Raw genomic sequence first — 25,412 nt, forward strand, 5'->3', positions numbered from 1 at the left:
AAGTGGCTCAAAATCAACGGCTGAAAATAAAAATCTCACAAAATATGATGATATGACATTAAAATTTTAGATCAAAGTTATTGATCTTGTTTTATATGGTATAAAGAATTTTCTATCAAAATTTCACGCGATTTGGATATTTCTATACCGTTAAACTTGCAACCGGCTCACCACGGCCGTTAAAATTATTGATTTTGAGCCCCTTCGATCACTAGGCAAATGATATCGAAAAATCGCATAATTTAATTTCTTGGTACTTTAAATACTCTAGATCAACTCTAACGGAGCCGATCGTCGATTCGAAAGTCCGAACATCGAAAACAAAGTGTAAGCACGGAGGCCTCCGTGCTTACGAAAGCATACCAGCCCACTCTATATATATATATATATATATATATATAGAGAGAGAGAGAGAGAGAGAGAGAGAGTTAGATTCCTATGCTTTCGAAAGTACGGAGGCTTTCGTGCTTATAAGTTGTTTTCGATGATGGGACATCTGATTCAGCGATTGGTTCCGTTAAACTTGATCTACGCTATTGAAACTATTTAGAAACCAAATTTTATAATTTTTTTACTTTATTTGTCTAGTGAACGAGTAGCCTTAAAATGAACGGCCGAAAATGAAAACCTCATAAATAACAGTGATAAAGGACTTAAATTTCAAATCGAAAGTATTGATCTTGCTATTGATATTAAGTAGAATTTTTTATTAAATTTTTATATAATTTGGATACTTTTACACCGTTGAAGAGTGCGGCAAGTCATTGATGCACCAAGTCAACTGAATTTTATTTAGGCACTCAACGGTCGTTTAGGTAATATTGATACTGAAAGTTGGTCTTCAGCTCCTTGGTTATTTACAGTTTTCATAGAAATGGAAAGACTTCTTGCAGTATAACAACAGTTTGTGAAAAATTAATTAAAGACGTAAAGAAACAAATTTATTTTCTCTGAAAGTGAAGCCAGCATTTCGCCTGGGATGTTAATCTAAATAATAATTACCAAATGAAATGGTTGTTTTGTGTTTTTGTAGGTCGCTTCCTTGAGAAAAGAGGTCGAAAGGACAAGGGCAGCACTGGACATGGCGAACAACAAGCTGCAGTTGAAGGAGAAGCTCGCTGCCACTGCGATGGCAGCACAAGCCGCAGCCGAAACCTGCTTCCACAGCCGGTCCGCGGGGTTGCAAGATCAGATCGAAGAGTGCGGCATATCTGCTGGCCGTGGCGGGGCTTTAGCATCACCCAGTCTGCTGCCACAAGAAGTGCTTCTTTGAGGAAGGCTGTGCAAATTGGAGGCTCTTTTGCGTATCAGAATCTGAAAATTCTTTCGCAGCCCTACATTTATGTTTCTTTTGTATTTTTGTCTATGTTTCTCTTGTATCACTGCAATGATGATGGCTACAACTAAGTTGCTTGAACACAAGTTTATAGAGTCTTAATCTTTCCCAGTAATCAAAATGTTGAAATTGCGTACTAGATGACATAATTGAATGAATATTTTCACATCAAAGTTTCGCAATGAAGACAGATCACTATTAGCCTGAATAGCATCAAGTGAAATGACAGTAGTGACCAATGGCAGGAGAAAAATCAACAAAATACTTGAAAGCAATATAATTCTTAAGTTAAAGCTAACAGAAATATAGTACAACAGAGTTTTTACTAAACAGAGTAACAAAAACTCATTTGCTCTTCTTCTTAACTAGTGAAGAGGAACTCAAAGGCGCCGCCCTCTTTTTCACGAAAGCACTTGTTCTGCTTTCAGGTTCGTCGGTTTCATCATCGCTAGCCTCATTCTCTTCAACACGGCTTGTTTTGTTCGTATCTGGAGAGGATTTTCTCTTCCTCGCATTCACCTTCTGAAACAATTTCCTCTCGACCGGATCAGTCGAAGCTGCAGCTTTTACATGCGGTGGCGCTTTGGCTCCTAGACCCAACCTTCGAATACATTAACAAAGCAGCTTTTGTAAGTCCAACAAGAGCATAATAATACACAAAATTTGAACATGTCAATGAAAAATAACTAGTAAATATAGAAACCTCGGATGGCGAGCCTCTACTTTGGGTTCCTCTGGTTCATCCGGTGTCGATGGGCTCATCTTATTCACCCATGATTCAGCCTGAAAAATTATAATCCCAATGAGTACTCGCATGGAGATAAATCAGTAAAATTCTCTTGCAAAGGCATTCACAACTATTTTCAACTATAACAGAAAATGTGACAAATATGTGAAATTCCTGCTGAAACAGGAAATAGTAGTAAAATTTTGGGGCTTAAAATAGAAGTTTTAATTTAGAGCTCTTCACGCTGCAAAAGAATTGTTGAAAGAATTTTTATATCATGCTTCAAGCAAATATTTTATATAACAATACTACACCCTACTACAACATGGCGAAAAGACCCTTAGTGTGACTTACAAAAACATGCTTCCACTATAAACTCAATCGATGTGAAAGCATTGTGTCAAACACCTTAAGTGCTCAAAGAGACAATGCATAAGCTTAGAAATTATAAAGCTATAATGCTCCAAAGAAAAAAGGAAAATTAACAGTATCTAATTGCACCGTCTCTCCCTTCCACAGAAGCACGCAAAGAACAACTTCTACAGTAGCAAAACATAAAAATCAAAATCACAAGTGGAGCAAAAAGTGACTCTTACCAGCTTCAAGGCTCTATCGAGCTTCACCACCTTCGGAGGCGCTTTCGCACTCGATTCCACGGGCATTGTTCGCGTATTTGAGATCACAATCAAACAACGACAAGATCAAAACCCTGGAGATTTGGAATTCGAAAAATTAGGNAAAAAAAAAAAAAAAAATCAAGTTAGTGAAACAATAAAATCAAAAGGCTTCTAAACCATCTTTCAATTAGAGACCAACCAAATAAGTTAAAAATTCTTGCATATAGAGCACTTTTTCATTTATTTTTTTTTCTTTCAAACTAAATAAATATTGATGAAAAACTATTTTTTTTCTTTCAAAACAAACACTACAAATCGTAATCAGTTTTAAAATGTAATCAATTTAATTGCCGTGACTACATATCTAATTACATTCTAGTTAAACTAATTTATATTCTATGTTAAACCAAGTTGAAATGGAAAATAAATATTACATATGATGATTTGGATTAGTTTCAAATTACAGAATACAAAGAATATAATAATGCAAAAGTATATATTGTTTTCACAGCTTCTATACGAAGTGTGGTCTTACTAAACCTCTTAGATACTCTGAAAAATGAGAAAAGTAAAGCTTAGAAAGGCTTTCTGCATGCCACGTTTCTCAAGCAGCTTCTCTTCCAGAGAAGTACCAACCAAGCATTTCATAAAACACATCATAAGCTTCTTGAGGCAAAAGCCAAGTTAGTTTTAAGTAAAAGCTTCATTTTGAAGCTTCTACCTCTAATTGTAGTAGAAAAATACTAATGGAATGTTGAGGATTCCGCCAAAAATCAGATCCAAATGGCACATGTCCAGAAAGCAAGAGAGGCTGAAGAGGACCACAAAACACAATATCCACCTGCCCGCAGCACCAAAATCAAAATAAACCAACAATATGCATAAGGCTTATGACAGAAGTAGTTCACCTCTTAAGTGATTTTGGATCCAATAAAACAATAGGTAAAATATCAGACCTAAACAGGATCCACTTGGCATTCTGGTCATTTTGGATCCAGGCCATATAAAATGATAAAGTCAATCGCACGTCGGGTTGGGACCTAATACGGCCTCATGTAATGAAAGTAAAACAATCAATAGTCAATATGATTGATTTGAGGGATACCATTAACTTAAAATCAAAATAAGGGCCTATACCATCTTCATATTGAGATAATTAATCCAACACAAAGGTTCTAAATATTGCAATAACTAATGAAAATGCTAAATGGAAAAGAAGGAAATATTGTATAAATTAAACAAGATAAACAACAAAAATTAAACTTAAAAAACAACAGTACAAAACTTATCAAAAGATAATTAAGATAAATTACAAAAAAAAAAACACTTACAAGCACCAGTACAGACCTATTGAATATTCAGGTAAAAAGGGGACACAGACTTAACGCAACACACTTGATTGATAAAAGTCCTGATTTTGGTATCTAATCCTATAACACTTCCAACTAGGTGTTTTAACTTTAAAAATAAAGTCTACTACCTAAATTTTTTTCACACAATCTCTGAAGTTAGGTAATGGAACCAAAATTGTTAAAGTTCAGGTATTTATTAAAAAAATGGTATAAGATAAACTAACTTAAGCTATTGTCATATTATATCGAATATTCATGCACACCAATAGGCAAATTTCGACATAAACAATCACTAGTTCACGGACAAGCATATAGACAGATCCAACACTCAAATATTCTAAGAAGTAATACATTTTGAACGGCAACCAACCATAATTTTCATCCAATCAAGGAGATGAGATCTAATAATCAGATGTGAACGTCAAAAACATAAATCAAATGTGTAGCTTCAATTTATTTGCTACAAAACTAAGTACAAAATCAGCCTATTATGACCAACTTTTAAGATACCATTATTGATTTATTAGGTTCGGAAAATTACTTACAGATACATTAAATCGAGTTGGTCCAAGATTGGCATTATAATTAATATCATGTATGACAATTTAAGTATATAAAAAATAGTCCTACAAGGAAATAGAACATCAATTAATTCAGCATTACCTTTCACGAAGCCTTTGGTGATCTGAAGTGGCTTCATCAACAAAAGGAATTTCTCTATTTATCCTAGGAACGTGCTGCATTGCAAACAATCAAAAAGAAATTTTAAAAAAAACTCGCATGCACACCACTAGACTAACTTCCAAACGATTATATCAGTTATAAAATAATGCTAAAAATAGCTACTGAGCTTAGATCATATAAAAGTAAATAGGTGGCTATACAGAAAATATGGAGATATAATGAGTTAGACTTTCTATCAAGATGAGTTTTGTTATGCCGCACACCTCAATCCTATAAAAAAGGAAAATATGTAGCATGACAAATAATATATAAAATCACAAGCATGGTACTTAAAAGAGATAACACAATAAAGGAATTAAACTAGACATAAAACTAGAGATTCTATACACCCAAAAAAAAGGGAACTATACAATTAACTCCTCAACATAACAAAATACAAAAACACTCATCAAACTTAAAACAGCATCGTACAAAATATAAAACTACAATAGCTGCCAATTTGCTATACTTCTCACAGCTATCATACAAAGGTTGTTCGGCATCTTTAAGTAACTTATAAAATTTACTTGCATCTTTATTTGGAGCATCTTTAGGTTGCTGTGAATCAGAACCTTCCCCAGTGAGTCTTGAAAATCACTATCATCTTGAAAGTCATCTTGAAGTTGATTATTATGCATTTGAAATGCTTCATGTAGCATGCCACGTATACTATCATTCACATTATGGACCGGAAAACTACGGCTCTCATTAGTAGGATTAAATGTGGCTCTAGATATGGGTTCCCCATAAAAGAACCAATTATCATAATTAGGACTAATTCCATTGCAAATCAGGTGATCGCGTACAACTTCCCGAGTCCAACTATAGGAATTTGTGTATTTCATACAAGGACATGAAATCCTCCCATCCTCTCATGCATTTTTAAAAGCAAAATCCACAAAATCATTCGCTCCTTTGTAATATTCATATGTCCATCTACTCTTTTTTATCCAACTTTTATCCATTGCAGTACTAATCAAGTTGTAAAGTCAACCCATCAAATAAAGAAAGCTCATAATTATAAAAGATAATGTAGATCAAACAAATAATTGGTAAAAGTAATGGTGACCCAGTCAAATACATCTGTATAGATATTTTCTATCAGGGAAAAACTATTATAGATTTTTTTTCCCCCTTAATACTATAGAAATGTCTTTTATGATTGTTTTGGAAAACCATCATAATAGAAGGCACATATCTGAACAAGAATCTAAACATTGATTTAGTCATCTAGAGAAAATTTTATGTCCCATATTGGAGTAAAAAGAATTCTGACTTTCTCCGCCAACTTAGGAAAAGTAGGAAAAAAAATAAAAAATCAATAACAATATACATTCACATAAGAAAAGACGATCATAGTTTCGAACACTTGGAGAATCACTACCCCCAAAACCAAGTGAAGCAACAATTAAAGTAAAATTTAAAGCCTAATTTGAAAACACAGTTTATACAGAGTTATACAAAAAATAGCAATCCATAATCAACTGTTAATGTCCAGGTAGAAAGATGAAACCTAAAACCACCAGGATATTATCATAACTTCATAAGGCTAAAATCAGGAAAGTCCCTACAAATACCATGATTTTCATTAAAACCACCTATTTTTTATAGCACTTTGAAAACCTCTTTGATAGCTTCAGTTCTAGCAAACTAAAAGGTCCAAGCAAAAAGTTAAACTATTGTAGTTAGTTGAAACTCTTTGGCTTAGATTATGACCAAAATTACACAAGAAATTAAAAATAAAATTTAAATTCCTAAAAGATATAATCTACACACTCCCAAAGTTAACTTCTCCAATCGCAAAACTTGCTTTGACATGTCCGAATCTGATTTCAATGCTTTAGTGTGCTTAGTTTACTTTCCGTTTTTTCAAAATGTAATATCAAGCTAACGTTTCACTTTATTTATTCTGTTTTCATATCTACGGTTCAGCATCACTTCAACATACTACCGAAATCCTATATTAGCTACTGACTTTATGAATATAAATTGTAACCTAGCGATAGAAGATAAACTGAGAAAAGAAAAAAAAAATATTCTGCCAATTCCATTAAAACTACATGTGAAAACTGAATCAAAAAGCAATAGAAGGAAGCTCACCTTTGATGAACTAATAGCAGAAGGGCTTAACTTCTTAAGCTCGCCAATCGAAAAGAACTGGTGTTGAACCTCTATAATCATCATCAGCCTCGATTATGACTTGAAACAAATGGAATGCTCTGTTTACTCCCTGCATAAGAAAGAGTATAAAGACCAGAAACCAAAAGCAGAATAGTTGGTAAACATAAGAGTCTCTAAAATTATCAACCTTTAAATTATTCTTTAGAATAAAAAAGAAAATTAGTTTGCAGATTAGAAGTTCATCATAAGCATAACCATCTATTATCGACAAAGCCAAATTTGGCTAGAAATTTCATTCAAAATAGATAAATTACAAAAATCCTACTTAAACTAGTATACAATTACACTTTAATTAATCCTCGAATTTTAATCCTTATGCTAATTAATCTATCAGAATCTATCAGATATAAGCACAAAACATTGAATAACATGGGAATTGAAGCCCTAAATGGCGCAAAAGCGAACCCGATCACCCCCGATCACACAAAGAGAGCTCACCTCCGCCACTGGGCGATCGAAACCCCCAATCCAAGCGATCTCCCTCTATATGTTGGGGTCGAGGCGAGTAGTGCCAAATCCGAGCAACTAGTACCAAATCCGATCTACCTAAATTTCTGTAGGAAAAATCACATCAAACTCTAATTAGAAGCTCAAGCAAGAAGATCCCTTATATTCTGCTCAAAAAAACCATAAGAAAAAGAGAAAAAGAAAAGATGAGGATCATGGAAGACGAAGAACGAACCTGCTGAGAGCGCCGCTGCCGGTGTTCCATCGAGATATGCGAACGGCAAAGAAAGCGCTGCCGGGAGTTTGCGAACGGTGAAGACGGAAGACCGCTGCCGGGGGGGTCTTCGGGCGTAGAGAGAGAGAGAGAAACAGAGTCGAGCTGTTATCGAGTGAGCAATCTTACCTGGCTTGTGTTCCGCTTGTTTATTAAACGAGCTTAAAAATACAGTTTATATTCGATTCGCTTACTAAATAAGCGAGTCGATGACGAGCTCATTTCGAGCCGAACATGAACTGGTTCGCAAATGACGAGCTGAATTGTCAACTCTAATCTCCGGTATAAGTTAGTTCTTATTTATACCAAACCAAGCGAAGTCGAGGGGTTTGTATGCACCCTACCGTAGGTTCAAATCTCACTACAAAACAAATAGGCTAAATTACAGAAAACTCCACTGTAATAATCCGTTTTTACACTTTTTCCTCCTGACATTTAAAAACTTACACTTTGCCTCCTGTAAAATAAAAAATGTTCACGGAGGGTTACGGTGTGTAAAATGACCATTTTGCCCCTCGCCATTGTCGTCTTCTTCCCCATCTTCCTCAGCCGCCCTTTCGTTCGGCCGCGATTCCCACCTCAATCGACCGCGATTTCTCTCCACTTCCTTCTCTACCTGCTCTCCTTCTCCTCCTGCACCTTCGCCGCCCTCGATTTCGGCGACATTAGGAGAGAACCGAGGTGGGTGAGGGCGCGGCAGTGGAGGACGGCGAGGCGGCTAGGCGGCGAGGCGGCGGCGAGGTGGCGAGCCGGAGGGAGGCGAAGCAACAGGGAGATGGCGGAGGGGTATTTTTGGCATAAAGATATATTTTTTAACAGAACCCTAACGGTAGGGGATGAAGTGCACATTTTTTATTTTACAGGGGGAAAAAGTATAAGTTTTTAAATATCAGGAAGAGAAAGTGAAAAAACAGGTTATTACAGGGGGTTTTCTGTAATTTAGCCAAACGAATATATATATTTTTAATTAAAGATATTGAAACAGTAATAATAAAGTTTAAAGAAATCAAACCTTATTTATTTATTTTAATACCAAAAGGCTTTTACTATAGCAAAACAGGTTTTACTATAAAATCCGTACACTAAAATGAATTTTACTGGTACAAGATTTTTCTCAAAAGGGATTTTTTGAAATCTGTAACCCTCAACAATGTATATACTTCTGTACAAAGATATATATAATATATATATATTATATAACTATATATATAAGAGTGAGACTCTAATGCTATCGGAACACGGAGCGCTCTGTACTTCCAGCTCGTTTTCAATATGTGCGACTTTCGATCTTCGATCGACTCCGTTAACAACTGAATCTAGAGTATCTTAAAGTACCTAGAAATAAATTTTATGATTTTATATATATATATATAGTATCAAGAGTGGGCTGACTAGGCCTATCGAGGCACGGAGCTTCCGTGCTTCCAGCTCGTTTTTAGTTGGCGACTATTCGAATCGGCGGATCGGCGTCCGCTTAAACTTGAATCTAGAGTAATTTGAATGTACCTAGAAATAAATTTTTATGATTTTCGATATCATGTTGCCTAGTGATCGAAGGTGGCTCAAAATGCAATAATTTTAATGGTTCTGTAGTGAGCCGTTCACAAGTTACGTGTGAGAAATATCTCCAATCTCACGTGATAATTTTGAGTAGAGAAAGTTCTTTAAACTATATTATAATGAACAAGATCAATATTAGATCTAAAATTTTAATGTCATTTATCACGTTTTGTAAGATTGTTTATTTTCATCCAGTTATGTTGGCCTCCTTTCGTCTCAGCGTAGGTAATATAATATCGACAAAATTGCATAATTTATTTTCTATGGTATTTTTTTCAAAATACTTCTAGATCAAAGTTTAACGGAGTCCGATCGAACGATTCCGACAAGTCGCAAACCATCGAAAACAAGTCTGGAAGCCGAAGGCTATCGTGCTTCCGATAAGTATACGTAGCCTTACTATATATATATATATATATATATATGAGCACAGACCAGCAGAGAGAGGAGAGAGAGAGAGAGAGAGAGAGAGGCTGTATGCTATGGAGCAGGGCCCTCCGTGTTCAAGTTGTTTTCAATATTTCGGACTTTTGAAATCGACGATCGCTCGTTAGAGTTGATCTAGGAGTATTTGCAGTACCCTAGAAAATAATTTTGTGATTTTCGATATCATTTGCCTAGTGATCGAAGAGGCTCAACATCATAATTTAATTGCGTGCGTGAGCCGGTTGCATTAATCTTAACGTGTAGATTAATTATCAAATCACAGAAATTTTGAATAGAAAATTTTTTATATTCGCATATATATAACAAATAACTTTGATCTAAAATTTTAATGTCATATCATCATATTTTGTAAGATTTTTATTTTCAGCCGTTGATTTTGAGCCACTTCGATCGCTAGGCAAATGATATCGAAAAATCGTAAAATTTATTTTCTAGATACTTCAGATACTCTAGATCAAGTCTAACGGAGCCGATCGTCGATTCGAAAGTCCGAACATCGAAAACAAAGTGGAAGCACGGAGCCCTCCGTGCTTCCATAAGCATCCTAGCCGCGCGCTCTCTCTCTCTCTCTCTCTCTCTCTCTCTCTCTCTCTCTCTCTCTCTCTATATATATATATATATATATATAGTCCGGCTACTGTACTCTTATGAGTATGATCACCCTCGTACTTATAAGTTGTTTTCGATGATAGAGCTTCCGAATCAACGACCCACACTGTTAAATATTATCTAGAGCATTTAAAACATCTACAAATCAAATTTTATAATTTTTCGACATCATTTATCTTACGATCAAAAGGTCACAAAATTGGCAATTTTTAATGACCGGTATGGAATATTTGCTAGTTTAACAGTGTAAAAGAATCGAAATCGGTTGATTTTTTGATAAAAATTCTATTCATTATATAGATAAAAATCAATAACTTCGATCTTAAATTGAAGGATCCGATCATCCATTTAAGACGTCGTTCGTTTTTTACCATTCATTTTATTCATGAACTTTATTATGATTTCGAAAAATTATAAAATTTATTTTCTAGAAGTTTTGATACTCTAGATCATATTTAACGGAGTGGATCGTCGATTCGGAAGCTCCATCATTAAAAACAACTTATGAGTATTAAGGGCTCTATACTCATAATAAAAGTATAGTAACCCTAGCCTATATATATATAGAGTCCGGCTACCATACCTTTATGAGTACGATCGCCCTCGTACTCATAAGTCGTCTTCAAAGACAGAGCTTCCGAATCGACGATCCATACCATTAAACATTATCTAGAGCATTTAAACTTTCTAGAAATCAAATTTTATAATTTTTTGATATCATTTACCTTACGATCAAAAGGTTATAAAATTGACAATTTTAACGACCGGTATGGGATACTTGGTAGTTTAACGGTGTAAAAGAATCGGAATTGGTTGAATTTTTGATAGAAAATTCTATTCACTACCTAGATAAAGATCAATAACTCCGATTTTAAATTGAAGGATCCGATCATCCATTTTTAAGATGTCGTTCGATTTCGATCATTCATTTTATACCCACTTGATGAACTTTATTATGAATTCAAAAAATTACGAAATTTATTTTCTAGAAGTTTCAAATACTCTAAATCATATTTAACGAAGTGGATCGTCGATTTGGAAGCTCCATCATCGAAAATAATTTATGAGTATGAAGGACTCTATACTCATAATAGTATAGTAACCCTAAACTATATATATATNCGACATTGATTCTCATGCTTCGATCGGAAGATGCTGCTATTCATTATGAGGCGGTGAGGTTCTACATTAAATCATATTTAGTAATGTAATAGTATAACTAATCGGATGAAATTTAGTAGTTTGATGAGTTACTGTGTCACAATTCTAGAATATCCACTCTAGTTACGTCGCATTTTAAAATACGTAAATACATTGAAGTGATGATATTCTGAATTTTTCTGAAGTTTAGATTAAAATGACATACATATATATAGAATCCGGCTACAATGCTATCGATAGCACCAAGCACTTGGTACTACTAAGTTTTCTACCGTTAAATTTGCCCTTTTGACAATTTTCAGCCGTTGGATCATACTATCAACCAACCACCCACTCAACCCTAGGGGTAGGGATGTCAATGGGTATGGATACCCGAAATTTTATCCGAATCCGAACCCGAATGAAATGGATATATCCGATGGATATGGATATGGATTTGGATATGGATTTTGATTGTACCCGACCTGAACCCGAACCCAAATTTATTTTGTATTATATATAATATATATATAAAAATTTGATGTTATATTTGAATTTGTATTTTAAAATTTTAGATTTAATATAATATATTTTGAAATATTGAAAAAAGAAATAATTGTTTCGGGTTCAAATTTTCGGGTTCGGGTTCGGGTTTGAGTCTCGGGTTCAGAGTCTGGTTCGGGTTCGGGTTTTTAAAAATCCGACCCGTTGACATCTCTACCTAGGGGACTACTATCATCTTAACCGCACATCGCTTCATCCAAGGGCCGAAAATTTAATAGCACCAATGACTTGGTGCTATTAATAGTATTCTAGCCTAGTTCTATATATATACATATACATATACATATACATACGTATAGAGTAGGGCTATTGTGCTCCGGCTACTGTGCTATTAGGAGCATAGTAGCCCTTATGCTTCTAAGTTCTTAACCACCTATCAAATTTGATGGGTGGTTAGGGTGAAAAAGAGAAGAGTAATTGGAGAGAAATTGGGTTTCTCAATTTCTCTTTTCTTTGAATTTCTCTCCAATTTCTTTTCTCTCATTCACCCTAGCCACCCATCAAATTTGATGGGCGGTTAAGAACTTAGGAGCACAAGGGTTGCTGTGCTCCTAATAGCACAGTAGCCCTTCTCTCTCTCTCTCTATATATATATATAGAATTTTTCTACTATACTATTAATAGTACTAACCGCTAGCTATTTGAATTTCGGCCCTTGGATAAAGAGATGTGCGGTTAGGATGATAATGATTCTCTAGAGTTGAGTGAGTAGTTAGTTGAATAGTATGATTTAATAGATAGAAATGATCAAAAGGATAAATCTAACAGCACAAAATTTGATAATATCGCTTGGTACTATTGATAATATAATAGTAAAACTCTATATATAGTAATATATAGAATTCGACTACTATACTATCAATAGTACCAAATGTTTTATGCTATCAAGTTTTCTGTTGTTAGATTTACTTGTAGATATAGAGTCCGGCTATTATACTATCGATAGTACTAAGCATTTAGTGCTAACGAGTCTTCTGCCGTTAGATCTACCCATTTGACTATTTCCACCTGTTAAATCATATTATTCAGCCAAGAAATAAAGACTCTTAGTATTCTATGTTAGCAAGTTTTTTAACATTCTCAACAGAAAATTTTAAGTTGTAATGAATAAGAAATAGTAGTTGTTACAAAGTGCTTGGAATTTGAAAAGGGTTAATATAAATTGGATATTAAAATTAGAAAAATAATATAGAAAAGTTAGATGAAGATTTTTAGTGATGATTAGATACCCATGCAGTCAAATAGGAAAGTAATAAAAATAGAAAAATGAATGGTAATGACAATATTAGCCTATAGAATAAAAAAAAATATTTGGTGGGTAATAAAGATTATTAATTAACTAAATTAACTAATTATATTTAATCTGACATAGAAAGTCCAAAGACTACTTACAAAATTATAACAACAATAGCTGTTTAAATGAAACGTTCATGATAAAATCTTACTAAACTAAAAGAAAGAAAATTAAATTATAGGAGATAGATGAGGGGACAAATTTACTCTTAAAAAATAAAAAAAATTAAAAAATTGAGGTTTTGCCATATCAACTATAGTATTGGAGATTAATATATAGTTAATAAATAATATATATTTTAATTATGTAAGATAGTATATATTATGTATTTTAATTAGAGTTTAGATTATTAGGCCTACAAAATCAAATCAGTAAAATCCTACTATAATTGTTCTCTCTCTCTTTTTTTTTCACTTACTCGTAGAGTCGCTTTTTCTAATTTTTTTTAATATTATAATATAGTATTTTATGCATTTATTTTATAGGTTAAATTATTAGATATTTTTTGTATCAAATTTTTGATAAAATTTTATAAAAATTAGACTATAGATTGCACGTTGTTAAGAATTTCTTCTTCTTTTTTTTTGAGAGAGATAGGTAGCACGCTACCCCGCTTCGTTTATTTCATTTAAAAATAAACTTAGCTGGAAATGTAAATCAACTAGGATTTGAATCTGGATCTCGGATACCAACCTCCCAGCTCTTTGCCACTTGCTCTAGAGACGGTTGGTACGTTGTTAAGAATTTCAAACGGATTTTTAGGGCTCTCCAGCGAGCTCAAGCCGAAATTAGGCTCGCTCGAATTAATTTTATGCCGAGTTTGTGCCTAAATTTAGGCTCGAAATTAATTTCTAAGGCAAGTTAAGCCCAGGTAAGCGCGCTCGAGCCCGGCTCGTTTCCAACCCTAGCTCAATAGAGAGAGAACTCCACCGATCGAAGGTGCGAATCCTTTTCGAGAGATCCCCAGATCGATCCTACCCTAATTCGACTCTCCGATCCCTTCGTGTTCGTGCGATCGAGAGCCCCCTAATCGATGAGCTCGCGGCCTCCCAATCTCACCTTCAAGCTCGTCCTCCTCGGCGACGGTAAGAACCCTAATATGATCCTAATATCCCCCTTTTCCAATCTTTTAGTTGCACTATTCTATCAAATTCGGTGTCTTATCCATTTGATCCCGCTGTTTTCTTTGAAATTTCTGCTTAAAACTCGATTTTTTAGGGCTTGGTAGGTTTTGGATTGCGATTTTGTTCTGTGTGGATATTCTACTGGTGCAAAAGTGGGAAATTTTTATGTTAGATTAGAGTAATTAATGATTCCAAGGCAATAGAACCGTTTCGCTGAGTTGATTGATATGCATGAACTGAATTGGTAGTAGTTAATGAAGTGATTAGGAGATAATTGTGATCTTGAGATGGCTATGACGTCATTGTTTATGGCAACAAACCACTGTTAAATATTTGAACAAATAGGTATGTTACGTTTCGAGATTTGTGGAATGGAAGTTACATTTTTGGATTAAAAAGAAAGAATGGTATATATTTATTTAGATTTGACTAGGGACCATGTACTCTAAATCTCTTATGGCGAAGGCAAAATGTGGCTGCTGGAAACAGTTAGTTGTGCCAAAGTGATTTCCTTTTTTTTCTCTGTTTATTTTCCCTTATCTCTTATGTTAGTACTAGAGACAACGGTCGGCATGCAACTTCAGTCAGAGTTCTCTTGTTATATGTGGTGAAAATATTTGTCTTCGTTTGAGTGTGTATTGTCCACTATGATAAGTTAGCCTAGTCAATTATCGGAAAGGGAGGATTATAGGATTGATCATCTTGCTATATGGTCTTTGTCACATTTTTTTTTTCTCTGTTTTTTGTACTTATTTATTACTCTTTCGTAATGGCATTATTCTTAGCTTTGCTTTCTTTTAATGCACCAAAGGTTATACTAAGAAAATTGTACCAATTATTCAACACATGTTGGCTGATTAGTACATCAATTGATCTCATCGTGCTTGCAAATTGCAGCAGAACGAGAAATAACAATAGTAACACTAAGAANCGCGCGCTTATCATCTTGAACTTTTTTAGTAACTCCAGGCTGTTTATCGACATCAGGATGGTACTGAAAAAATAAAAAATAAAAATCAATACAATTGTGCAAATCCAATATGAAAGAATGTACAGATTATATTATTAAAGATGCTGAAGAATTCTATAGATAAATAAAAGTAGAGAATTGGTTAATCTGTACTAAAAAAGGCAAGATGGTAAAGAAAATGGCAATGAAGAAGCAGGAGAAGAAACCACAACTTATGGTGAAGAGAAATGGTCGCATGCCGGAAAAATAAATTGTCATATGAAAAAAAGAAACGGTCGCATGGAAAAGATAACTTTCATATGGAAAAGAGAAACGGTCGCATGGAAAAGATAACTTTCATATGGAAAAGAGAAACGGTCACATTGGAAAGATAAAATATCATATGAAATTATGGCGAAGAGAAACGGTTGCATGGTCGGAAAAATAAATTGTCATATGGAAAAGAGAAACGGTCGCATGGAGAAGATAACTTACATATGGGAAAAAGAAACGGTCACATTGGAAAGATAAAATGTCATATAAAATAGAGAAACGGTTGAAGGAAGAGGAGAGGTCGGTTCAAAGAGAGCAAAAGATAAAATGTCATATGAAAAAGAGAAACGGTTGAAGGAAGAGGAGAAGTTGGTTCAAAGAGAGCAAAAAAATATAAAAAATCTAAAAAAAGGAGGACTTGCCATGTCATCATTTTTATTGGGGATTCATATAGAGTTATAGATTAGTACTAGAGACAACGGTCAGCATGCAAAGGTTATACTAATTTATTACTCTTTTGTAACGGCATTATTCTTGGATTTGCTTTCCTTTAATGCACCAAAGGTTATACTAAGAAAATTGTACCAATTATTCAACACATGTTGGCTGATTAGTACATCAATTGATCTCATCGTGCTTGCAAATTGCAGCAGAACGAGAAATAACAATAGTAACACTAAGAAACCATTGATTTCAGAGTTTCTCATCTTAAGTTTTAATTTTATAATATAGGATCACTGCAATGGTTTATTAGGTGATATTTAGATATATTTCAACCCTCTCAACTGCAATGGATGCAAATATGGATGGTTTGATGTCATTTCTCATTGATTTCAGAGATGAGGAATAACAAAAGTACTGAGATTGTTACTCTTATAGAAACTAGAAGGACATGATTGTTACAATTATTAAAGTATTGATCCATAAATTGAGTTAAAACTGTGGGGACTTAATTGGCACCAGAACCGAGGACCAAAATTGTAAGTTTGTCAAGCAACATTTCAAATGCTTTTTGATTGTTTAAAATTTTATGTTGTAGTGGACTAAGGAGTTCAGTTGTGATTCCATGAGACATTTCTATATAATTTTCTGTTCTACATTTACTGTTGCAGAAAGTTAGCTTATATCATTAGCCCGTTGTGTTCACATATTAAATTTCCTTTCAAAATTTAACTCGTAGAGTTTCAATTCAAAACTTCTATATTATTGAGGAGTCTGTCTTTGTAGATCCTATTATTTTCCCTTATCTTTCCCTCTTCTGTTTGAATATAGAGAGTATCTGCTATATATGTTTCATAAGTTATGTGTTTTTCATGACGTTTTTAATTCATCTGCAGGCCGAGTAGGAAAAACATCGCTTGTGTTGCGATATGTGAATAATGTTTTCTCCGAAAAACAAGAAGCCACGGTTCAAGCTTCCTATCTAAAGAAACGTCTTGTTATTGAAGGTGTGCCTGTTACCTTGTCTATATGGGTGCGTTGTCTTCTCTGTGTCTTTCTTAACTTTTATTGGTTGAAATGTCTTGTTATTGAAGGTGTGCCTGTTACCTTGTCTATATGGGTGCATTGTCTTCTTTGTGTCTTTCTTAACTTTTATTGGTTGATCTCTGCCGTTTTCTTAGGGTTTGTTTTATTTTCATGTGGTGATTGAAGTTGTAGTTTAGCAGATTTAGGAAGGTCTGCATGGTTTATTTCAAAATATGGTGTATGTAAATCCATATTGAATCAATCTGAAACTATAGATTAGATATTTATCTCCTCACATTCTCACCTGAAGTTATGTTCTCAACATCCTTTCTAGTAACACAATGTGAAAGTTTAAACTATTATTTTCTTGACTGAGAGACATGTTGTACAACCTTGTCTGTGTAAGCCTCAACCTAATCTACAAGGTAACACAGCTTGTAAAAAGTCTGCTAACAAGCAAAAATCAAGCAGCAACTAATAAAAGAATAATTTGGTGCTAGATGACTTAGTATCTTATAGTTGCCAGAAGCATTTAGTTTAAGTGTATTGTTATATGTAACAATTTTTCTCAGTATACCTGCTTGCCATGATGATTTAATGTGTGAAATATATTTCCTAATAGCATATTATGCCAGTCTTAACAAAACTATACACAGTAAGATATTTCTTTCGAAGTATTTGGAGAATTTCTAGTTGTTGCATATTTCGTTTCTCAAGGGTAGTTTTTTCTAGAAAATAGTATTTAGAAACTACTTTCTTCAAGCTTAATTAGTATGGTTCACATCAAAGCTGATCTAAACTTTCCATATCTTTTTTTTCCATTACAGGATACTGCTGGACAGGAAAAGTTTCATGCATTAGGCCCTATTTATTATCGCGACGCAGATGGTCCTCATCTAAAACTCCACCTATATATAATTTTTTTCTCTGTGATTTCTGTATTTGATGGTTGGTGATTTGTGATGACTTATACCTGGCATTCTTTTCTCCTATTTGATAAATGCAGCTGCATTATTAGTCTATGATATTACAGACAGTGATACTTTCCTTCGGGTTAAAAAGTGGGTTGAAGAACTTAAACAAATGGCGCCCAAAAATATTGTTATGGCCATTGCTGCAAACAAAAGTGATTTGGTTAGATCAAAGAAGTTGAATATTCAAGAGGCTGAAAGGTTTGTAACTTTGCCTTAATTAACATTAGCATGTACTATATTCTATCCTTATGTAGTTAACACCATAGTAACTCTAGCTTTAAAATGACAGAAAAATTTATACTCAACAGCTTAGCAGTAGAGACATTGACACATTAAATTGCTCTCTACAAAGTCTTGATTTTCTTATAATGCATTCAAAAACTATTCTGTTATGAATGTGCCCCTGTACTTGGAGAAATGCCCCTTGTGACAAAACTTTTCAAAATACATGAAGAACACTACCATGCAGTGGATGACTTCCCTACTTAAAGTAATGCTTTATTTGTAAGAATTATATTACCAAGGGGTGTATATGAAAATTTTGGGCTTTTATTAATGTATATATGCAAAATTTTCTTATTTGTTGGGATTTATAGTTAAAAACCTCTCAGTTTAGTTAAATAGATATTGAAGCAGTGGTTATTCGTACAATCTAAGTTGGCAATGATATTGGTGAGGAAACGCCATACCTTCTTATGCTGAACCAGTATTTTAGTCAAAAGTAAATTTTCCCTCTTATTTGTTCTTGTTTAACTTGATGATTTTCTTATTTATGAAATTTCAATATAAGGCTTCTATAGAGGGTTCATATATAATTTGTACAATATTTTAGCGGAAAGAGGAGCTGGAATTGGAGTGCAACTCTCAGGTTCTAGGTTGAAGCATAAGCGAGCATAAATGTCGCAAGAACTAAGGCATTGGGTATAAGGGAAATATCTAACTTAACATTAGAAAAATTTAATCCAAGATAACATTCACTAACCATTTGAGTCTTACAAATCATTAATTCAGCAACATAGATCACAACTTTAGATTTCACTCTCCTTGTAATTTTTGCACAGTTCCGTACTCGGTCCTGATTGTAAGTTTCTTCAAGCATAGTGCCTGTGGAGCTGCTTTTAACTTGAATATATTTTATTGAAATTTGTTTCAAATGCTCTTTATTACAGCTGTGCAGAAGCTATTGGAGCAAAGCTTTTTGTAACATCCGCTAAATCAGGGGCTGGAACCGACGACGTATTCCTCTATATAGCAAAACGTAAGACTGAAATAGTTAAAAGTTTAGTTTTTCTATGTATTTGGTGCTTAATTATGTTAATTGAGGAATGCTTTCTAATGTGGTTCCTATATCATTTATCTTGTGATGTCTCATGTTAGTTAAAGTTTTGGACTACAGTTTCTCTAGTATATTTCCTTTTTTCTGTAGTATACTTCCTTGAACTTTTCTTTGTGTATTCACATTTCGACTTAGTTATGAATTAACAAAAGTCAGTGGCACTCTCATGCAGGACTAATGGAGAAAAGGAAAAGTGATGGGGAAGGATTGTTACCTACTCCTCCAAGAAAGGGTATTATAGTTATCGACGACGAACCTGAGAGAGAACCCCCAGCAAAGTGCTGCTCATAGCAATTGTATATCAGATTGTAAGTATAGTTTAATGTCCCATTAGATATGTAGTATTTTTGTTGGGAGGACCAATAGTATCTGCAGTAATGCAGAGGATGGTCTAGTGCTGTTGAACGATTCTATCCCATAGTGCATGTTCTGAACCTACGGCCAAAATAACTGAAACTAAAATGTTTAGGTTTTTATGGATAGCTGCTTGAAACTTCGGTCTGAAACCAACCTAAAATGCAGAGAGAGAGAGAGAGAGAGAGAGAGAGAGAGAGAGATTCTGTAAGAATGTATCTGAAAAAGGCTCACTTTCATATCATATCTTTGATTCATTCAGGAATCCTGTGTTCTTTGACTCGCCGTATTTTTACCTCTTTGACAGATGACAATTTACATAACGCAGCACTTTAGTATATCAAAATGTTGTCAAATTGAATTTAGTTATGATTATTCCAGTCGCTATTTGACTCTGATCTTTTTGTAATTTTGAAGGTCTTTTAACCATCATTGAAATTGTTTGTATTGGAACTCCATTAGAAATTGTCTACAGTTATTTCCTTTACGACCAACTGAATAACAGAAAAGACAAGAAATTAAGTATAATCCAAAATATGAATATTTCTTTTTTTTCCTTCTAATTGTTGTAGGTTGATAGTCTTTTCAAATAAACATGGAGGACAACAATTCACTTCGTAGAAAAGGTAACTCTTCTCAGCTTTTTAGCTTCTCCAGCATTAGTGTTTATCAGCATTTTACATTAACGAACTTCTAAATTTGTGAGGGTGAGAATTAGAATTGGCTTTCACTTTGTACACATTTTATAGTGCAAAGTCATTTCCCAGATTGTAAATTATTTATTTGAGGCATTCTGCATAGTTTTCCACAGATTCCACCTCATAAACAACACCATGGATACAAGCCAGATAAATATACTGTTGTGTTCATATAGTTAATACAAGGGAAAACTTCAAATACCCCCCCTGTGGTTTTGTACTTTCTCACTTTAGTATCCTGTGATTTAAAGTGTATCAAGTTAGTATCCTGTGGTTTCGCACTTTCTCACTTTAGTACCATGTGGTTTAAAGTGTATCAAATTAGTACCCTGTGGTTTCGCACATTCTCACTTTAGTATTCTATGGTTTAATATTTCGTTAAATAATATACAAAAAACTTCAGATACCCTAAAAACTTCAGATATCCTACNAAGGGTATTATAGTTATCGACGACGAACCTGAGAGAGAACCCCCACCAAAGTGCTGCTCATAGCAATTGTATATCAGATTGTAAGTATAGTTTAATGTCCCGTTAGATATGTAGTATTTTTGTTGGGAGGACCAATAGTATCTGCAGTAATGCAGAGGATGGTCTAGTGCTGTTGAACGATTCTATCCCATAGTGCATGTTCTGAACCTACGGCCAAAATAACTGAAACTAAAATGTTTAGGTTTTTATGGATAGCTGCTTGAAACTTCGGTCTGAAACCAACCTAAAATGCAAGAGAGAGAGAGAGAGAGATTCTGTAAGAATGTATCTGAAAAAGGCTCACTTTCATATCTTTGATTCATTCAGGAATCCTGTGTTCTTTGACTCGCCGTATTTTTACCTCTTTGACAGATGACAATTTACATAACACATCACTTTAGTATATCAAAATGTTGTCAAATTGAATTTAGTTATGATTATTCCAGTCACTATTTGACTCTGATCTTTTTGATAATTTTGAAGGTCTTTTAACCATCATTGAAATTGTTTGTATTGGAACTCCATGAGAAATTGTCTACAGTTATTTCCTTTACGACCAACTGAATAAGAGAAAAGACAAGAAATCAAGTATAGTCCAAAATATGAATAGTTCTTTTTTTTCCTTCTAATTGTTGTAGGTTGATAGTCTTTTCAAATAAACATGAAGGACAACAATTCACTTCGTAGAAAAGGTAGCTCTTCTCAGCTTTTTAGCTTCTCCAGCATTAGTGTTTATCAGCATTTTACATTAACAACCTCACGAACTTCTAAATTCGTGAGGGTGAGAATTAGAATTGGCTTTTAATTTGTACACATTTTATAGTGCAAATTTTTTTCCCAGATTATAAATTATTTATTGGAGGCATTCTGCATAGTTTTCCACAGATTCCACCTCATAAACAACACCATGGATACAAGCCAGATAAATATACTGTTGTGTTCATATAGTTAATACAATCAATGAGGGATTAACCTTGACTCCCCCCCTTGAAAGCCTTAGATTTTTACTGCATCTGCTTTGGATCCTCACGTAAAAGCTTCTTCCACGACAGAGACGTGTGTTTCCAAGCACATTAATGGTTGTTTTGAGTAAAGATGATTTATCAATGTTGACCATAGTCTTTTGTTTGGTTAAGAGACAGGATAAGTCGTGGCAGGTATCCTCGCTATCTCGTCAAACGGGAGGAGATGTTAGCTATATCAACTTTTGAGTTGGATAGGCTGGTAGCAGCTCCTCCACAAGGTATGGCAGAATTTTGATATTTCGGTGAGGCCCGTCTTTCCTAGCAATCTGGCAGTCTCTAGTCAGACATCTATGCTAACCATTGCATTGGTAGAAATCTCCAAAAGAATGCAATGAATGCTTTGGGTCCGTCAGCATGTTGCCTATGTATTTTATTGTTGTGTTGACATTTGTAATGTGAAAACTTTTAATTGGCTCATGCACATACTCTAAAGTGTCATAATGAGTTTGACAGCATGTTAATAATGTATAAAAACAACATTGTAGAGGATCTGTAACGTTTCTTCTGGTGTGTTTGGTTCATATTATGTAGCATTATAGGTAATTTCAACATAACTAGGTATTTGAGATTTCTGAATCAGATTACTACGGATACTGCATTACTGTGCTGGTTTAATACAGTAATGTAATTCTGGATTATAGTGTATATAGTGTTACTATATTTGGTTCATTTATAAAATTCTGTAATTCTAACAGTAACGTGTAGCCTTCCCTAAAATTGTCCCTATGGTTATATTTAATATTATTTTTTACTAAATTATAACTAAATATAATTTGCCCTTGAATTAATTCTATTAATAAGAAATAAAAATAAAAAGACCACACATGAAAAATTAATGTAAAGCCAAAAATTAATTTCAATCTATAAAAGAATAAATAAAAAGACTATACTACATAATCAAAATTTCAAGTTAAAAACACATTTATAAACAATATCATTAACCAAACATCACATAAAGGCACATTAACAGCATAATATTAAATGTATATTTTTTCTCTAGTACAAACAGTACTATTGTCAAATTTCAAAGTTAACAAAGCACCATATAGAATAAACATCTTATAGAGTCGTAATTTTTACAAATCATAATACCATTCAAAAGTGCTTAAACACCTACATTATAAAAGTCTAAAAGTTTTTTAACTAAAAAAAAAAAGACAAGCCAACAGAGTCTGAACCCAGCTAGTCCATAATCAAATAATCAATTTCTTCAATCAATCCCACATAAGATATGGAAAATATATTGCTTTCTGTGACGATCAGGTATCAAGTAAAATGTGTGTAGTTTTGTAGAATCACTTGTTAGGATTTCAGTGGCATCCATTATTTGCCCGTCCTCAAGTTCATCGATTTTTAGTATCTCTTCGAACAACTTCTTCTTGTTCTTGGTGTTTGCCAATGGATTGAAAGAAATTAGCAAGTCGACCTAAGTGCTCATTGGCATCGTTAAATGAAGTTTCAAGTGAGCGCAAGGTTGAACAGAATTTTTCATTGATCGAATCCTCTCCAAGTGGTGACTTCACTTGTTTGATCTTCCTGATGTGCCACCATTCGAAGTTTTTGCTCGACCACTTCTTTGTTCATAAAAAATGCCTTGGCATCAAGTTCTTGGGTAGATGCATATGTCATTAACTCTTCCTCTTTGATGTTCCTTGCAGTGTCATCAGCAGATCCTGCGCCAGCACTAGTTGTGCGATTTTTTCCAAATACTAAGGATAATTGTTCCAAATATGGAAAGGGTTTGCCTCTCAATCCTGCAGCATTAGGATGACTCTGCAACAAAGTTTATAAAAAAAATATTATAAAGAATTAATTGAAATGCTATATTTAATTAGAATTTTAAGCAATTTATCTTACCCAAGCTTCGAAAATGATCTTCTCGCATCTAATGTTCATTTTGTATCATTCTACCCAAAGTCATTTGTAGCAGGTTCTAACATCTTAGAAATTGCATTATACTGCCTCTTCCGAAGTTTGAATCTTGAGTCAATGTGGTGCTCCTTTAAGCTGGCATCCCGTGAGCCTTTCATGCAAGTAGTTTTTGATGGAATGACACACAGAAGGGCATTACATGCGAAAAGATTGTTTTTGAATCTTGGGTTAGGGCAAATTACTTAAAATTCTAATTAAATATAGCATTACATGCCCTTCATTGTGTCATTCCACCCGAAACTATTTGCATGAGAGGCTCCGGGGATGCCAACTTAATGGAGTACCACATACTGTGTCTCGAAAAAGACATTATAATGCAATTTCTGAGATGTTAGGGCTTGCTGCAAGTGGCTTTGGGTGGAGTAAATACAAAGAAGGGCATTAGATGCGAGAAGATCATTTTCGAAGCTTGGGTTAAGGTATATTGCTTAAAATTCTAATTAAATATAGGATTTCAATTAATTCTTTATTATAAAGTTTGCTGCAGAGCCATCCTGCTGCTGCAGGATTGAGAGGCAAATTCTTTCCATATTTGGAGCAATTATCGGTAGTATTTGCGAAAAAATCGCAGAACTAGTGCTGGCGCAGAATCTGCTGTTAATACTACAAGGAACATCAAAGAGGAAGAGCTAATGACATATCCATCTTACCCAAGAACCTGATGCCAAGGTATTTTTTATAAATAAAGTAGTGGTCGAGCAAACACTTCGAACGGTGGCACATTAGGAAGATCAAAGAAGTGAAAGTCACCGCTCGGAGAGGATTCGATCAATGAGCAATTCTGTTCAACCTTGCGCTCGCCTGAAACTTCATTTAACGATGCCAATGAGCACTTAGGTCGGCTTGCTAATTTATTTCAATTCATGGCAAACAACGAGAACAAGAAAGAGAAGTTCAAAGAGATACTAAGGATCGAGCGATTTGAGGACAGGCAAATAATGGATGCCACTAAAATTCTAACGAGTGATTCGACAAAACTACATATTTTTTGTATCTTACATGGGATTGATTGAAGAAATTGTGTTATTTGGTTAATGGACTAGTTGGGTTTAGACTTTGTTGGTTTGTCCTTTTTCAGTTCAAAAAATTTTAGACTTTTATAATATTGGTGTTCAAGCTTTTACTTTTGAATGGTATTATGATATGTAAAAATTATGTCTTTATGAGATGTTTATTTTATATGGTGTTTTGTTAACTTTGAAATTTGACAATTGTACTTTTTGATACTAGACAAGAAAAATATATATTTAATATTATGCTGTTAATGTGCCTTGATTGGATGTTTGGTTAATAACATTATTTATAAATGAGTTTTTAAATTGAAATTTATATATTCTTGTATAATGGTATGATTATGTAATATATTTTTCTTTATTTATTCTTTTATGGGTGGAAATTAACTTTTGGCTTTATATATTATTTTTTTCATGTGTGGTTTTTTTATTTTTATTGCTTATTAATAGAATTAATTCAAGTACAAATTATATTTAGTTATAATTTAGTAAAAATAATATTAAATATGACTGTAGGAGCAATTTT

General features: G+C 33.9%; 2 protein-coding genes and 1 long non-coding RNA gene across 3 annotated transcripts; 2 read left to right on the top strand and 1 right to left on the bottom strand.

Moving 5' to 3' along the window:
• LOC109719934 lies at positions 1,478-7,784 on the bottom strand. Its single transcript, XM_020246783.1, has 7 exons — positions 7,619-7,784; positions 7,375-7,490; positions 6,856-6,985; positions 4,696-4,769; positions 2,660-2,772; positions 2,040-2,119; positions 1,478-1,937 (listed from the first exon to the last, which is right to left on the bottom strand). The coding sequence occupies exons 5-7, from the start codon at positions 2,723-2,725 to the stop codon at positions 1,682-1,684; spliced, it is 402 nt and encodes a 133-aa protein (XP_020102372.1). The 5' UTR covers positions 2,726-2,772; positions 4,696-4,769; positions 6,856-6,985; positions 7,375-7,490; positions 7,619-7,784; the 3' UTR covers positions 1,478-1,681.
• LOC109719910 (ras-related protein Rab-21-like) lies at positions 14,114-22,437 on the top strand (the record flags this gene model as incomplete). Its single annotated transcript, XM_020246753.1, is given in 8 exon segments — positions 14,114-14,356; positions 16,955-17,091; positions 17,912-17,972; positions 18,091-18,256; positions 19,228-19,316; positions 19,567-19,702; positions 20,321-20,374; positions 22,137-22,437. Coding segments are annotated over 6 exon segments (624 nt in total).
• On the top strand, positions 23,647-25,036 carry LOC109719997. Its single transcript, XR_002218839.1, has 2 exons — positions 23,647-24,292; positions 24,380-25,036. It is a non-coding gene; the product is annotated as an uncharacterized LOC109719997 (long non-coding RNA).

Source organism: Ananas comosus, linkage group 14 (genome assembly GCF_001540865.1).
Source record: "Ananas comosus cultivar F153 linkage group 14, ASM154086v1, whole genome shotgun sequence".
NCBI classification, from domain to species: Eukaryota; Viridiplantae; Streptophyta; class Magnoliopsida; order Poales; family Bromeliaceae; genus Ananas; species Ananas comosus.